General features: G+C 44.6%; 1 protein-coding gene across 3 annotated transcripts in view; it reads left to right on the top strand.

Annotated features, from left to right (window-relative positions):
* The window catches only part of EVC2 (EvC ciliary complex subunit 2), a 608,136-nt gene that overhangs the window by 262,435 nt on the left and 328,066 nt on the right, over window positions 1–17,635 (top strand). For all 3 annotated transcript variants that reach the window (XM_085642436.1, XM_085642435.1, XM_085642434.1), the window contains exon 15: window positions 16,228–16,432. In XM_085642436.1, coding sequence (XP_085498562.1) covers window positions 16,228–16,432 — 205 coding nt within the window. The remainder of the gene's footprint in view (window positions 1–16,227; window positions 16,433–17,635) is intronic.

The following is a 17,635-nucleotide window of genomic DNA, read 5'->3' as shown; positions in this document are numbered from 1 at the left end:
CAGCTGGATTAAGGTGATCATCTCGATACTCTTATTTCTTTGTATAGAATTGGACAAATCTTCTTCGGGAATATCAAATGGAAGAAACACGTTTTCTAAAACCTTTAAGATATATCATTGAAGTCGGAGCTTAGCAGCGGTTTGGAAGCCCAAATCTCGAAGTTGTGCTGCGCGACCGGAGAGGCATAAACGATCTTTTATTTGGATGTTTGGAGAGCTAAGAGCGCCTCCATTCTGCTGGCTTTTAACTGCAATATTTTGAAGGCAACTAATTCCCTGCACACAATCAGGAAGCAGAGAGCGTGACTGCCGCGAGACACCGAATATCAACTTAGTGTCATCAGCATACATATACATATTTACAATCGGCTGATGGAAAAGAAGTACCAGTGGTCTCATAGAGGAACCGTTCCATTGGAAGGCAAACTGCCCATCCCACTCATTAGTAGCTGTGTGACAAGGAAGGCTTATTCCGACAATTCGTGTCATAGGCAGAAATAAACAGAAAAACAGAAGCAGCGACATTTTATAAAGGTTCAAAAGAAGAAATAACTTTCATGTAGTAAATTGAGCAATAGCAAGTGATGGTTTCATTTCATTCGTATTGCTAGAAGAAGCTTAGCAAAGTACTCGAGGAATGAGAAACGCTGGGCAGGTTGACACTTTGCTCCATCGTAACAGCTGGAAATTTTTAAAACCGAAAAACACAGAAGAACCAATGCTGGTTATTTGTATGAAAAAGACGTGGAGGTCACGGTGAGCCTGGTAGAGGCAGAATTATCCTGTTGAATTTTGCTCCTCCTGATTCTAAATGGCTTGTGTTCCTGCACAAGGGTTTGCTGATTGTTGGAAACAATCGACACAATTTTGCTAGGCAGGAACTCCACCCGAAAAAATCATAAGAATCTATGGCTGCTGCATCAACCAAGGCTGTTTCCCCTTTTTTTCTAGTGGGGGGGAGAGGGGTGGGGGGTGACACAGAGCTTACTAAGAAAGGTCCTCTTTTTTATGGGGAAAAGAGCAAGAGGATGCATTCCAAACAATGCCTTCACAACTGCTCCAACCTTCCACCATCCAGACTGCACTCTAATATTTTGTGTAGAACCCCATGCTTCGGTTTCACTCCATTAGATCCATTCTACCTCAAAGACGTCCCAAAAAGAATGACGTACAACTTGTAGCTTATTGACATTACTTAGAAGTCTCAAAATTCTCTGTTACAATATGGACAGACCATAAGAAATAAAGTAACCTAAAAATTGTGCCAACGCCTGGCGTGCTAGATGGTCACCTTTTTATTGTGATTTGCTTATACCATCACATACCAACTGGGAGCCAGTCATGGCAAAGCAGACGCCTTATTGCGACAAGGACATGACGAAAAAGAACCTTTGAAATGGACAACTCCATATACTTTGGCTACACAGTAGACGACAGTAGAGCCAGATTTAATAGATTAGATCAGACAAGCTGTAAAAATGAAAAATCAACAAAAACGGCTTTACTAATGCATAACCAAGTGACAGGAGAATTTAGAACTTTTATTACATGAAAATACATCGTCTTCACCAACACCAAAGCTACAGAATTCCATTCTGAAAGCCTGCCATGAAACTCTAAGGGCTGGGCATTCTGGGCTCAGAAAGACCCAACAACTTGTACATAATACGTTTTGGTGGCCAACATTAATGGCTGCAGTAGCCAAATATGTGGGAAAATGTAAGTGCAAAAAAGAAAAATCCTGGAAATCCTAGCGGATTTTTAGAACCACTCCTTATAATGCCTCAACCTTGGGTCCCTATATGAATGAACTTTATTGTGGACCCGGCTCTTTCCTAATGATGTAAAGTGTTATAGTTGGCAATGCTGCTGCTCTGAACCATCGAAGGTACTGCTCTATGGTTACCTGCTACCTGGAAGAAATGTGCCTTTTTAGGTCTCGCCTGAGCCAGCGCTTTAGCGCTGCTCTGGCGAGAGCTATAGAAAGTGGGATTTGGAAGTGCAAACAAGTGCTTTGCAGGCCGCCAACTACAGTGCATGTGCGCCAGGCACGCGCACCATTTGGCAGCTTGCTGATCACTTTCGAGGCCGCTTTGATGTTCTCAGTGAGCCGCGCGGCCACTGAGAACATCAAAGCGGCCACGAAAGTGCTCACCATATGCCAGCCTTCCCTGTGTTGCTTTAGCACTCACCGCCCCCCACGCCCCCTTCCATGTCATAACGTGGCTGATATCCTGTCCCTGTTATTACATGTTCCCTGGAATAGACTGCTCCTGCAGGGGGAAGAGTAACTCCCCATTTTCTACCACAGATGACCATCAAACAATTAGTGTCAGACCAGCGCTTCATGTCCTGCGGTGGTTTTGGGCGGTCCTTGTGACGGTATTGCCATTGTCCCTGGAACCAAGGCGGATGCTACAGCGAGCTCACTGGATTTCGAAGTACCTAATTTTAGGCTTTCACTTTCAGAGGGTAGAGGGGCCGAAGAGTCATGGCTTAGTCTTGGAGGATGGCAAGCGTTAGAACACCTCTTTGAATTAGTGCGTGTATAACTCACAATAAATACAATGTCCAATCCGTGTTATTCTTTCCGAAAAATAAATGAAACTTTATTCACGTTAAGTAAAGGTAGCTTCTGGAGGTTTTATGAAATCAATAAATGTCCTGCCTCTGGGCTGTCTAAAATCTGTACCTCCATATGTACTCTCACATTTCCTGTTTACGCTCGTGACAAAGACAGTGGTTCAAAATGCAAGTGTAACTCTAGTCAGATTGCCCCCACAACCTGAAGTTGCCAGAATCTTATTGTTTCGTATATGTCTAGCTTGCACATGATTGGACAGTGGATTGCACATGGAAAACGCACTTTGCTTGCACCATTGGTTGGTGCTATGCCGTGGTGTCTGTCTCTTCATAGGGGCTGTGGAGACCATGGACGTGGTCCGCAGTGCCCTCAGCGCCTGACGGCTTCAGTCTCTCCCTTAGGAAAGGCAGCACTGGGTTCAGACTGAGTCACCATGCACGCACCCTACCTGCTCGTTTGGTTGCAGTTGAGATGCCATCAAAGCGATCTCTTGCGGAGTGGACAGACATTTGGCTACTCATTAATTGCTGCAGAAGAGGAGAGAAGAACAGAGAAGCAGGCAGTAAAGGTATACAGCAGCTTTCCCCATCCCTAAACCATTTGGAGCTCCCTTCCACCTTAGGGTCTGCATACACATGATAGTCTTAAAAGCAACCCACCCTTTGGTACCCAAAGCACTGCTCACACTTCACATACAATGATGGATAATCAGGAGGGTCCGTCTTGATATGTTGCACAGATTTACGCAAATGGCGCTGGCAGTTAATCTTTTACTGGGAGCAGGTAAAGGGGCCTCTGTCCTATAGCTGTTAATCAGTTGCCGTCAGCTGTCAGTTGTCCTGTTGTGACCTGGTCTTGGAGACCGTATTTCTCCCGTGATAAAATGGAATGCCACTTAGGTTTACACCTATTGTTCAACAGGTTTCAGCATTGTTGTAAGCAGCAGACCAAAACATAGCTAACACACTTGACACAAATGAGTCTTGCACATGTAAACCGATTGGGTCATTCATAATGAGCACATGAAGAGCTAAATGCCACAGGGCTACCGTCCCAGAGAGTTTAGACCTTCTTGCCAGGTACGGAATATTCTAAAAGTTGATTTTGCTCTGTAAAAAGTAGGTTGGCGTGCGCACATTTAAATTGCAAATTCTAAAACTTCACTCGTTACGCAGGTTACATTTTTGTGAATTTAACAAAACTTTGGAAAAGTAAACCAGTGTGTGGACATTCTTACGTAAACTTGCTAAAGACATTTCCTGTTTGACCTTTGCTAGAGGGGTATTCCTGATATGTATTCCAGAAAAAAATCCTGTTTGCCCAATTTAAATGAAAGAAAACCTGGAACATCTTTGCAATGCTTGAAATGTTTGGTTAAAAATGTTGCTGCACGCCTCACACTGCTGCACGCCTCACACTGCTGCACACCACACACTGCTGCATGCCACACACTGCTGCATGCCACACACTGCTGCACGCCTCACACTGCTGCACGCCTCACACTGCTGCACTCCTCACACTGCTGCACGCCACACACTGCTGCACGCCACACACTGCTGCACGCCGCACACTGCTGCATGCCGCACACTGCTGCACGCCGCACACTGCTGCACGCCTCACACGCCTCACACTGCTGCACGCCACACACTGCTGCAGGCCGCTGCACGCCGCACACTGCTATACGAAACACTGCTGCACGCCACACACTGCTGCACGTGAAAGTGCATTTAAAGTGCCTATGGAATGCCATTCAGTCTTCGTAGCCCCTGTGACGATTTCTTAGAGTAATACTCTAGGTGTGGTAATGTCCTTCTTGAGCTCAGTTATATGAGGTGCCCTATCCTGTCATTAGCGTTTCAATTATGGGTTTGATGCCTGAGATTTTTTAGGGTTGGGGTTTGCACATTCAGTCTCGATATCCGTGTGCAACGTGATTTTGAGGTTGAGGGTTTTCTCCACTGTATGCTCCTTAAGGGGTTGGTCTCTGTGCCTACAGTCCAAACACACAGGTAGGAGCTATATTTCAAGGGTTCTATCTGAGGGCTACTTTACTGTAGGCATTTCAGATATTACAAACCTTTGTCTAACCTGAGTAATCTATGGTGGTATAGTCTGTCAATTTTTGGCCCAGAAGGGCCAGGTGGTTTTATGGTATGGAAGGGTGTTGGGTGATAGTGATGAGCAGGAGGGAGTAAAGATCAAAGGTGGTATGTATATATTAGTGTATGGTTGCACATTGTCATCTGTTGGTGAGTAGTGATGTCATCCCTTTGTAGGTGTGCGACTCTAAACTGAGGTCTCAGTCTGTGTTTATTTCTAGATATATATATTTTTTTATAATTCTTTTTATTGAAAATGTCTAGATATTTTACTGGGATCTTTCGACCGACATAATTGTGAGGAAGCTCCAGCAGGGTTACTCCATAAAGGATGTATGTGGTGTCTGGGTTTATTTCCAGGTGCTTTTTAATCACCCAGTAATAGACCTCTTGCAGCAAGTCAAGTAGGGAGAGATGTCAAAAGCAATAGTCTACAAGTGTGAAGACTTTCTGCATGTCCTTAATGTAGCATGAATGCCAGAAGACTGAATTAAAGAGATTAGTGGTATGTTCAATGCATTATATAGCAGCCGGTACTTGGCCAAGCCATGAGGGTCTTATATTTACTTGAAATAACTATAACTGGTGATTTTGACAATTTTCTTAGTTCAAAATGTTACCTTTAAACTGACCTTTTCACCTAACTCTAATGTCACTTTGACCTTTGTTTTTTCAGTGAATATATATATATATATATATATATATATCATATAAATATAACTACTTTATCGTTTATAGATAATAAAACATAACTTCATCACTGTCATTTTGAGTGCGGATTGCCATGCAATTTTGTAGCATTACTAGTAGCGACCAAATCAGAAATATTTTACTAATGCAATAAAATATCACTACCACACGGTAACACCTACAATACAGAATTTGTATTCCTTGCCAATCTAAATTGAACAAGCAAGGTCCCCGGTGAATGGGGCTGCAGGGGGTTAGGTAGTTGTTGGATTCTCGGACTGCGGCTCTTTCTTACGTAAATGTGCCCTAAGGAAGGCTAACCTTAATCCAACCTGCACTTTAAAATACCCTTAAAATAAAGACAACATCCTCAGTTTTCGAACTGTTTTTGTACTTTCAGTGTCTACACTAGTAAGCCACCATGCCTGAAAACTTGTTTTGTCCTTTAAACACAAAATAAAATGTTTCCAGCATTGCCGCTCCTACTAGTATAGACACTGCCACTTTTTCTGCCGTTTTTGTCTTTTAAACTGTTGCAGGGTCCACATTGGCTTATACAAAGTAAGGCATCCTGTAATGCAAAAGCCAGAGGGTAAAATTAGTTAGGTAATCTGAGAGGTCATTAGTAGCTGATAAGGAGGAAGAGGCCTATGATTAATTCAAAAGGTCCATCAGGGCTTTAAATGAGATGCTCAAGTAGAATCATTGCAATGAGTCACTGAATAACTGTGGAGGATATTCCCCATGTCACTAGAGAGGCCACAGCTTGCATGTTCGGACAATACCAGCGCCTAATTTGAGCCAGTGGTTTCCGGTTCTCAGCACTGGCATTTAATCATCAACACTGGCACTTTTCATGAGCACCAAGTAAGGACACGTTCATTTATGTTAGGCACGGAGAGATTCCGTGAGTTGCCCAGAATCACTGGATGTTGAGTTAACGCGGACATTTGTACCTGGTTCCCCAGCTTCGAAGTCGAAACTCTGGCCATTATGACACATCCTCTCCCCACTTTCATGGTTATAATTGGTTCTGTTTTAGGCGGTGCTAACCAGAGAAATGGGCTGGTGCAAGCTGCCTCCTGACATGAGCCCAGGCACTTTTTTTTTTTTTTACAAATTAGCCACTGGGCAATATTCTGAATCTTCAAGTGGTTTGGGGATGCAGACTGACTGGTAACCATGTCCTAGTCTTCCCCAAGTCATCTCGGAACATCCAGTGAAAAGCATTTTGTTTATTTCGAGCATTCTTAGTGTTCTCTGAATGGTACAACCAATCCTGTGTATCCTTTGACACTTGTGCGTTTCATGCTTCTGGTACTTGTCACAAGACAGGAGTCGCTCAGGGGCAATTTAGTGCTTAATTTGAGCTGGTGGTTGCCATTGGGCCTCTCTAGCAGTCATTGTTTTATGGATTACTACTTATTTTTTCTCATAAGATATTGACTGAGAGGAAGATGGAGAAAAACACACAAATGGGAAATAAGGAAGAAAAGAATGATGGAGAAACAGTCCCAAAGGGAATGAGCAGGGACTAGAAAAAGTGAGATAAAAAGCTGCAGGCTGTGTCAGGTATTGAATTAAAGTGTCCCAAAGTTAGTTCAAGACTATGCCGTTATTTAATAGCACCAGCTGTGGTCTTCTGGCCAGAGTTTTGTGTACCTGCGCTCATTCTTTTACAAATTAAGCAGCAACAAGGCTTGTTGTTTTATATTCTGCCTGAACCACCTCCTCTGCCATCATGTGGGTGATCTCAGTATATGACGGCAGGGCAGATTTTAGAATTAACATAGATTCTAGTGATTATTATTGCTCTCTTTTTTATTTATTTCATACTTTATACCCCCTTTGGTCCTCCAAATTGGCAGCATTGGGACCAGCAATAGAAAAAACAAGCGATACACATGCATGGTCAATGGAGGGTGGTAGTGTGGCCGCAACCTTAAGTCATTGCTAATGCTTTGTGCCACAAGAGAAAGCCCTTAAAGTGGTCTTTTTGTTAGGGGATGAGGAACACTCTAACTTCAAAAGCACTAGTTTGCCAGCAGCACTGAAACTCTTGTACTGCACAATGAATTTTCATCTCCGGCCAAATCTTCGGCCACAGGGGGACACCCATCAGGAGGAGTTTCCGTACTGATTCACAAAGCTTTGGCGCCTGAAGCAAGAGTCCTTGCAAGTGGCATGGGGGCTTTTATTCTGTGAAGGTAACAGCGACAACCGCAGGGCATTGAAGGGAGGCTCCAGCACTTATTATTGGAAACATCTATCTAAATCAAAAACAGCCCAAGAAGAAAATAGCCTCTGGAGAATCTCTAAAAACGATTAAAATCCTAGACTACATCATTTCGATGATATGTGGGTCCTGGTAGGCGACTTCTATAAATTCCTCCTTGAAACACCAGAACCTTTTCCCTAGCAGAAAGAGGACAACATGTGGGGCATTCCAAAGGTCGCCTGGAGGGCTAACAAAGAAGGAAAAAGCTGGTGAGAAAGTTGCTTCTTTACTGAATGCCTTGGATCTTAGCACTCTATTGGAAGAGGGGCGCAGGATCACCCAGCCCCCTGCACATACACGACGAGCTCCTGTACTCCACTAATGGATTCGTTTTGGATATCCACCCAGCACTTTATGCGGGCAATCAACTTCCAAATTAACCACACATTGATGAGTGACCACGCAAGGCTAACTTGCACTCTTCATAGGGTTATCCCAAGACTGCCACAAATTCAACAATCTGCATGGAAGAGGGCATTAACGGGCATCTGAGAATAAAATCATCAACAACTCCTTTACCCACAGCCTTGGATGACCTGAGAGAACTCCTTCAGCAAGAGGCCAGGGAATAACTTCCATCGTCCGTAACCTGGGTGCAATCGCTTACAAAGTCAAGCGACAGATTCTTTTACAAGAACCAAAAGGCAGGAGCTCACGGATGCACATGGGATCATGCAACCCGGTGCTGAGCTCTCTCACGCGAGAACTAAACAAACTCAGGAGATCAGCGCAGAAAAACAGCAACAGCCCTACTAACAGACGAAATCCGGAAAGCAAGGAAGGCCTATAGGTCCAAAGTTTGGAACATCTACTGGTGTAATGAAAAAACAGCTCTTTGAGGCCTTGAATACCAAAATCTCCTACAAATGTTGTAGCTTTGTCAAGAAAAGGTCGAGTGAGAACAACTTGAAAGCTCTGCCTACTGTCTCATCTGCCGAGTGGATGGACTATATCTCCAAGCTGTACAATACTGCTGAAGACGGTTGTGGTCTGGACTTTCCTGCTGGAAGAAAACCGACTACAATAGGGCAAGTTATTGTCCTGTAAAGACAAAATTATACGTCTACTGTCCTCATTCTGAGTAGCGGGGGCCCTGGGCCCAAATGGCTTGCCCATGAGAATATTTAAATCTACTCCAAGGGATTGGGCAGCTTTGCTTAGCCTGCTCTTCATGAACTGCATATGGGGTAATGCAGTGCCCGACAGCTGAAGAGACATCATATTAACTCCAATCCACAAAAATGGCGCATGTAACAACCCAGCCAACTTCTGGCTCATTGCCATTCCCGACGTTAAGGGCAAATGTTTCACAAAACTCTTGAACAATGAGCTACAGGAATGGTCCAACAAAAAGGCCCTAATACCCATCACTTAATTGGGTTTCAGGCGTGGGTACAGCACTGAAGACAACCTGATTATCTTCACTTCTCTGATCAAAGCCACCAACATCAAAAAGACCCCCCGCTCTATGACGCATCCATCGATTTTTACCACCGCTTTCGATAAAGTGGAAATGCAGAGACTTTGGCAAAAGCTTTCCAACTCAGGCATCCCGAAAAACCTACTAAGAGCTATCAGAAGCCTATATACTAGAACTTGGGTAAAGTTAAAAAGCACGGCAAATAGAGTCACAAACAATAAAATCTGGGCCACCTCAGGTGTGAAAAAAGTCTGTATTCTTGCCCCACTGTTGTTCAGCCTTTATCTGGTGGACATAAATAAAGTCCTGGCCTCTACCCTTGCGAGGTCCCACATTTACTGCCTCCAATATGCTGATGATACTCTTCTATTTGACCACACGACTGTAAGGCTGAGGCAATCTCTGGCAGCCCTACACTCTACTGTGCGGAAAACAAACTCCAAATCAATGATGCCAAAATTAAAATCATGGTATGTGGCATCAGAAACAGACTTACAGCCAAATGTATGTTTTCTATGAACAATGTGGATCTAGAACAAGTGGCACCCCTAAAGCAAATGGGGATTTACTTCAATCAGTGTGGCTAACATGTTACACACCTTTCCAGCCGAAAGGAATCTGCCTTGCCAATGACAATGAGCTTTAAAAAATTGGCATTTATGATGAGCAGTTCAGACCTTACTGGCATCTGTAAAGTATTCAATGCCAAAATGCATGCCAATGCTCATGTATGGCTCATTGATTTTTAAAGATCATCTTTCCTCTTGGGTGGACAAAGCCCAAGCAAGATGTTACAGACGCCTATTCAGTCTCCCTGATACTGCACCATCCTCTCAAACACGGCTGGATTTGACCTTTGTAAACCATCCATTATGCTGAAAGCCCGCTTTCTGGGGTATGTTGTAAAGCTGAAGGATGCACCACCAGGGTCTCTTAAAGAACTGATAAGGCAAGGCTTCCAAGATAAAAAAAACTTCCAGTGGGAGCCCTACGTGATGAACGCAATGGAATCCCTTGGTACACACAACATCTTAAAACAAAACCTAAACCGGAAGCTCACTGCAAAACTATTGCCTAAAACAGCTAAAATACAATCTGAAATAGATGATAAACAAGACCTTTCTCGAAAATCTCATGCAACCTATGTGAGACGCTATACCAAGATCAGGGAAAGCATTATATCTAGCCATCCCCATGAAACTGGCCTTTAAAAAGAACTCTTGAGGCTGAGATGCGGTTTTAGTCCCTTAAAAGGTCACAAATGTGAGCATCTAACTGAATCCGCCGAACACATCTGCCATCTGTGCAACTATAGGAAGGAAATCCTGACACAGGAGGTATGCGTTTGTCTTGCCTTAAAGAGCCTAAGGTGCTACTGGCTGAAATCGTTCTTCCGCAGCCTGGGTATACACAATGCAACATGGCTATTGCCACATGTCTGGCTGGTGTGAACGTACAGCTATCTGCCAGATGTGTGAAATGTCTTAGAGAAGCTCTCAAGCTATTGAACTCGCCTCCTGCAGGCCGCTAAAATGAGGAACTTCCAGGCCCGCCACCTCGGGAAGTCACCCCATTCATGTCAATCCAGTGAGTCTGTAAAAGGTCTGGCCTATGTGGCAGGACTATTGCAGGCCTACTCAATTCGGGCCAGTTTATGACCATCTGTGCCTCACCTAAAAAAAACAAGCATTTACAATGCAATGGTCTCGGCATTGGTAAAGTTAGAGCTATTGGCATTGCTCATGACATTATTTTTGCTTATGTTTTTTGTTTTTAAAACATTTAAAGAAACGGCATTGTCATGAGCAATGCCAATAGCTCTAACTTTAACAATGCCGAGACCGTTGCATTGTAAATTAAGTTCTTAATGATAATATCAACTCCATTTTCATCTTTAACAAGCATATGTGTGTTCAATAAACGTAGCCATGTTACACGGCTGTGTGTTTACTAGTCTGTTTGGCGGGTGGGAGGACTGCTTAGCGCATGTGTGGCCGAATTTAGCGCTCTAAAATGACTGCATACCTGAACTCAGCGCTATACAAGACTTATTAGTAAACATATACACGAGACACCAGAGGCGCAACTAGAGCCAAATTGGGAGGACTGCTTAGCGCATGTGTGGCCGAATTTAGCGCTCTAAAATGACTGCATACCTGAACTCAGCGCTATACAAGACTTCTTAGTAAACATATACACGAGACACCAGAGGCGCAACTAGAGCCAAATTTCGGGGGGGACTAAGAAAAAATTTCGGGGGGGGGGGCTGAATCCTTAAGCAATAGTCAGAATGGAGCTGCAGGGGCTCTTAGAAGGGGTGAAACAACAGCGAGGCCTCATTAACATCCAAATGGTCTTTTAAAGACCTGTGAAGTGCTCGGGTGAGGCCTTGTGTGCGCCGGGAATCTGTCTCCTCCCGGGCTGCCACACACGACGGGGGGGCTGAAGCCCTTTGAGTCCAATGGGTGTTGCGCGCCTGCGAGACACGCATAAGAAGTGAGGGTTAAATGGCTTCCTGGTGGCAGCTTCGAGTTTAAGATTCCTGAACAATGCCAGACATTACAGGATTGCTGGATTGGGGTAACGCGACGAGGCGCCCTGAAGCACGCAATGAGCCCTCGCCACAAAAAGGGAACACGTTCTGAGGAACATATTAAAAGAGGGAAACGTGAAGATTGGTGATGTGATAAGGGATTTAACAATGTGTCACTGAGAATCTCCTTCCCAGGGAAAACATGTGTTCTCTGGCAAAACTACTGCCCGGACCTCAGTTTCAATCTGGCGCCCTGCGTAACAATCCCAGCTCCGGCACTAGACCAACCAGTCGTGTGATCTGGGGCACTTCACTCTGTGCCCTGCTTGAAATTCTAAATGTGAAAAACGACAATGTGCTATCTAGTAGTGTTTCAGCTCCTCGTCTCTTCTGTGTCCCGACTAAACCGGTCTCCCGGGGTACCCCCACACACCATCCTGCTCCTGCTGCAATAAAAATGTTCTCTCTGCAGCCCCGCGCTGCCCCTCGAGGCGTGTCATCTTTATATGAAATACCTGAAACAAGTAAAGGGCTATTAGTTCTATAAGTACGCTCACGCCCAGAGCAAATGCTCTCAAAAGATGCGTGAGACTTGTTTATTTATAATCCCTGGTGCCCACGGCTGTTTGAACCATGCCATTCACTTTCGATAACCGGGTGAATAAAGCTTACGCTGCCTTTTTATGTCCCGGGCAGACTCATTACGGCTGTTTGTAGTGAAAAACGATGACACGGCTGAACGAGAGGGGCGAGAAAGCACAACGCCGCGCGCGCTCGGTTTCACTGGAGATACGGAGGGTATAAAATCGCTCATTAATCGGTGCGACTTCACAGAGCTAAAAAAACAATAATGAAAATAACAGGCTCGCTGGGAGGAGGGGGGAGAGAGACAGAGAAAGAGAAGGGAAATATAGGAGGAGAGGGAGAGAAAAGGAGAGGAGGAAAAGAATCAAATGGATCGAGCAAGGGAAGCAAGAGAAAAAGAGAGACTGCGATAAGGAGACAACAGAGAGGAGGGAGAAGTGAATGGGGAGGGAATGAAAGAGCAGGAGAACGAGGAGAAGGTGAAAGATTTGTCCAAACCAAGCGCGACAATCAGCCGAGGGGCCGCCGCAGCAAAACAAGGCTCAGTCAGACACATGTGAAAATCCCGCAACATGGCCGCCATTCATAAACATCAATCGGGTAATTAACAACACTTTTGTTCAAAAGCAAACCCGCGCAGCAGGATTTGGCGCCGAGTGTTTCTTCCCTCTCTCTCTCTCCCTACCCGATTGGAAATTCAGCACCATGCTTTGGCCTTTCTAAAAGTGATCAAGCGGTGGGGCTGCAGGGCGATTATCAGCTCTTGCTTTGGTTATCTGCAGGAAACATTATTCCTTGACGCCGCTCTCCCACAGGTGCCTTTGTGAGATAGAAAAGACACGTGGCGCCAAAGCGCAGTATAAAGGACTCTTCCTCCGGGGCCACTTTCTGAGGAAAGAAAAACATCTACTCTCGCAGCCTCGGCGGGAAAAATACGGGTTCCGCAGCGACTGGGGTTTTTCCGGTGATTGGAGACTCTACATGCCTCGGTAGAGAAGCCACAGGCCTCTTGAACAAGGAGATCAGGTGAGGGAGCAACGCCGGGACACCACCGCCTTTCTCCGAGGCATGGCAGAAATGCCTCGGAGAAAGGCAGCGTCCTTTTCGGATTCGGGGGCGTGTTTTGCTGTTGTCTCCTCCCTGAGACTTTTTGCAAAAAACACGCCCCCCGATCCGAAAAGGACGGGGCCTAATCGGAGTGACTGACCTCTTCTCCAGTGGCTGGCCAGCATTTACGAGGCCAGCCAATGGAGAACAGGGGAGAAGAGGGGCGGGTTCAAGCCCCTCTTCTCCAAGTCATTATCTCTCGCGAGCGAGACTGCGCAAGCGCAGCCTTCGCTAGCCGAGACCTAAAAAGCAGACTATTGGAGCAAAGCCAAAATCGACTTGTCTCAGGCTCTTGCGTTTACACTTAACCTCACTCAAACTATAGAATGTACTTTAGTTACTGGTTCCGCTGTAGTGTCGCCCCCCAGATGCTGTTGCATGTGGCACTTTATCAATTCCAATCTGTATGCTGCCCTCGCTTCCTGTACAGGTCCTTTCAGAATATAAGGATACTGCTGGCCAAAGAGGATTCCTTGGGGTCCCCAAAGGCTAACAAACTTGCCTTGCACACGATGGCCGCTGCTTGCACTTTATTTACTGTTTATTCCAGCACAACGACCCCTGAGGACAACATTGAGCCCATCAGGGCTGCCCAAGATCCTTACAATTGCTTTGCATGATTCACTCATCCACCTCTTCTGTCTGCCTGGCCTGGGCCGATGCGTCTGCTCTTCTCCAGATCCTAGTACAGCTCAGGATGCCGCTACCCCTCGCCAGTCCTCGGTTAGAAGTGTGCTTAAACCATCTCGTTATATGACTTTGCATCGTGCACTAAATCTGACCATGGCTTTTATAGGGTTCACTGTACATTGACATTGGGTCAATGATGCCACAGGAAACCTCTTCTGCAGGGGAGGGGCAGGGGGGGGCAAAAGGACTCATGAATAGGCAGCTCTTAGACAATTCGGATTTGAGTGTTTTTAAATCTACAGGTCTTTAGATTCTGCAACAGGCACTTTAGTGATCTGACATTTCCGTTTGTAGCGGCTGCCATACATCAGGGCTTCTGCCCCCAAATGCCTGGAGAGGGCTACCATTGGCTTCTGCCCCTGAACGATTTCCGGGTCTCTCTGATCATTGGAACCCCTCTTGAATGAGCATGATTTTTATTGTCTTTGTATTAGATTTGGACTTTAAAGACTTATGCGCTTCTAAACGTATAAGAAGTTTGCTGGCCGGAAATGAATAAGTCATATTATGTCCTCTCGCTGTTTTTTACTGTTTTAACATTGCTGTTTTTTTAATATTGTCATGGTTTTGAATAACTGTAAACAATAAAAAGTATCGATCTATCTATATAGTACTGCAACAGCATTTCTCCACACTGCTGACCTTTAAAAAGCTTTTCCAGAACAAAACAAAAAGTTCTCTGTGGGGCCAGGATACTCTAATGCTTTAAGCCCAACATTTTTCCTAGGTTACTTGATTGTCTTAGACTGCAGTGTGGACAGATGAAGGCATCCCGCTACACAGGCTAATATGGCTGTTTAAGTTTCTTTGTTCTGGATACCCCACTTAAAATCCCTACACATAGAAGTTCTAGTGGAAAAAGGCAATCCGTGAATTTAACTCTGCAGGTTAGGTCTCAAAGCAGAAAGACCGAGAGGATTCAGATTGTATCCAAAAAGCATGAGTAATTGCTGAAGTAGTAGTGATATCCAACTTTGTGCCTCACATAAAAAGGTATTTTGTGGTCACCAGGCCTGTGGTTTTCAAAATCACACGGTCTGCTACAGCAAAATACAATTTTTACTATTTACAAAGGCCTTTCCGACTTCTAAAGGGATTTTGTGAATGAAAGGCACTTCCCTCTCCTATCTGAGAATCAGAAAAGAATGCATCGATGTTTAGGTATGGCAATTGTGGCCACAAACCATTGATCAGATACCAACACCCCAAAGGTGTCATATCTGATGCACAAGGATGACAGCCTGAGCTGTTTGCCAGCCTTTTGGCTTTGTCAACGTTCGTTTTGTGTTGCCAATTTTATTTCATGAAACATTGTGGGAACTGCCAGGCCCATGCTAATATTAAGAATAAAAGGTCTTGGAAAGCCCGCATTGCCATGGCACTGGAGGAAACTAACTCATGAATGCATGTGTTTCTTGTGAAAGAGAAGGAATCCAACATTCACAGTGAGTGTAACCAGTGGCTGAAGCGGGCTGCCCCACTGAACTGTGCTGTAGAAGGCAAAAGAAAAAAGTGGATGACACAAGAGCCCAATGGAGGAAGATGGCTAGCTGAATATACCTATAACGAAGTATATTCTACATATAATGTTGGATTACACTGCGTATAAAAAAGTGTCCTATTCGGGAATGGAAATAAAGAGTCGTAGGTCTGTCTAAGAGTGGGCGGAACAAGCAGATGTTTACTCCGTGGAATACCGGGAGTTGCATAAAATCTCCAGAAGATTCCGTGGAGTTCTGCCACTGGGAAAAACATACACTTGCTGCTGGAGTAGAATGTTCCGCAGACTGAAACATTCTGCCCATCCCCTACTGCTGTCCCTGGTAGGCCTCTATCCCTGCAGTTACAGCCAATCACAAGGGATTGTAAATTGTGGCCTGCCTAATTATTATTCTTCCGGCTTGTTGCTTTGTGATCACCTGTAAATGTACAATTTGCGATGCAACATTATTACTACATAGTTGGCATCACAAATTGCATTCTAATTTGCCAATCTGTTGGTGTGCAACTTGCAAATGGGAATAGTAGAATAGGCCCTTTGTTCTGATCTGCAAATCAGCCATAGGGTTGTGAATCTGCCATAGGGTTGTGATGAAGACTGAAGATCACCCATCGTCGAACACCTTACAAAGGCTGCTGAATTAAAAAGTAAAGCATCTCACACAATGTTTGTGTCTTTTAATAGCTATCGAGAATCCTTTGACAGTCACCTCACGTTCTCTCTTTTTTCTGTTTTCTAAGGAAGGTTATAGGTTTTCCCCTTACGTTATCTGGAGAGGAGCTCATTAACTCAAGGCAGGAGTGCTGCTGCGGCTTCTCTCAGATGGACAGCAGCCTGGCCTTGCCAGTGGCGCGGACAAAGCTGATGCTGCAGCTCAGCCAATCAGAGCGGAGGAGGCGGGAGCTGGTGAAGGTGGATCAATACGTGTCTGCCCATGACAAACAGGTGAGATCAGGAGACAACTAGTGGGCGTGTCCGTAACCTTGTGCCCCCTTGTCATGATGTAGCGCTTCAACAATATCAAACGCCTTGCTGGCCTTAGGACATGGCAAATGACGGGGCAAAAGGCTTTGCCTTGTTAAAATGTCCTTCCTCGCCTCCAAGTTCACAAAACACACAGCACCAGTGTGACAGGCGTGGGGAGGGCGGGGTTATAAGGTGATAAATGATTAAAATTCAACAGCGGATAGGGACTACAAGCCTTATTGACTCTGCAACTGTTCGGGCCTATTTTAGACGGGCAACTTTACTTTGTACTTAGCGAAGACATCACTTACTCAGCAGTGTTCGCCCTGGGTCTGCCGCCGAGTTTTTATAACGTATGTACTTCGTTGCCGTTCTTAATTCAAATGGGGCATTTACTTTATGCTTTTGTTGTGATAATTTCTGCATTCGCCATTTTGTTGTACGCATTATTTATTTTTGCAGCGGAATCACGTTTTGTAATGTAACCCTTGAGATTTCTTCCCGTCATTACCTTTATTTTAAAAACAATTTGTTAAAACAGTTTTATTTCTCTACTGCTTTTAACCCATCTTTCCGAACTTGAATTATTATTTGATTTCTTATTTAACAATCCATTGTCCCCCATCTGCACAACAGTGAATCATTTTAAAACTGTAATTGTCATAACTAATACCTTTAGAAAAAATATAATAAATCACATGATAGAACGAAGGACATTTTAATTCGGTGAAAATTGGAAAGTATATGCGGCAAATGCAAGGTCTGCAACAATTGTAATGCAGTGTGCCGAATTGGCCAATACAACCCACGTCTAAGGTCTATTTTTGCATGTGCACTCTTCAGTATTTTAAAAAGAATGTTTAAGAAATAATGCTTTGAATGTGGTGGATCTGGAGGGTCTGGTTTCCCACTGGTGGGTCTAAGAAAAAGTGTCATCCCCTGGAGAATGGATGCTGTGCACAACTGAAGGGTACAAGCAGCCGCTTCCGGGTTCGTCACCTGCCTCAGGCCAGTGGTGCTGGAGCGAGTTTCAGAGTAGGAGTGCTGTTAAATAACGTCACCTAACTAAGGGCATAGGGAATATTTGTCACTGTTTCTTTTAAAACACAAATGCTGCCAGAAGAAGAACCTTTCAAGGTCCCCTTTAGTGTTCATTCTCCAGCTAAACTCTTTCACATTTTG

This window comes from Triturus cristatus, chromosome 2_2, assembly GCF_964204655.1.
Source record: "Triturus cristatus chromosome 2_2, aTriCri1.1, whole genome shotgun sequence".
Classification (NCBI taxonomy): domain Eukaryota; kingdom Metazoa; phylum Chordata; class Amphibia; order Caudata; family Salamandridae; genus Triturus; species Triturus cristatus.
This window is presented reverse-complemented; position numbering and strand designations above follow the sequence as displayed.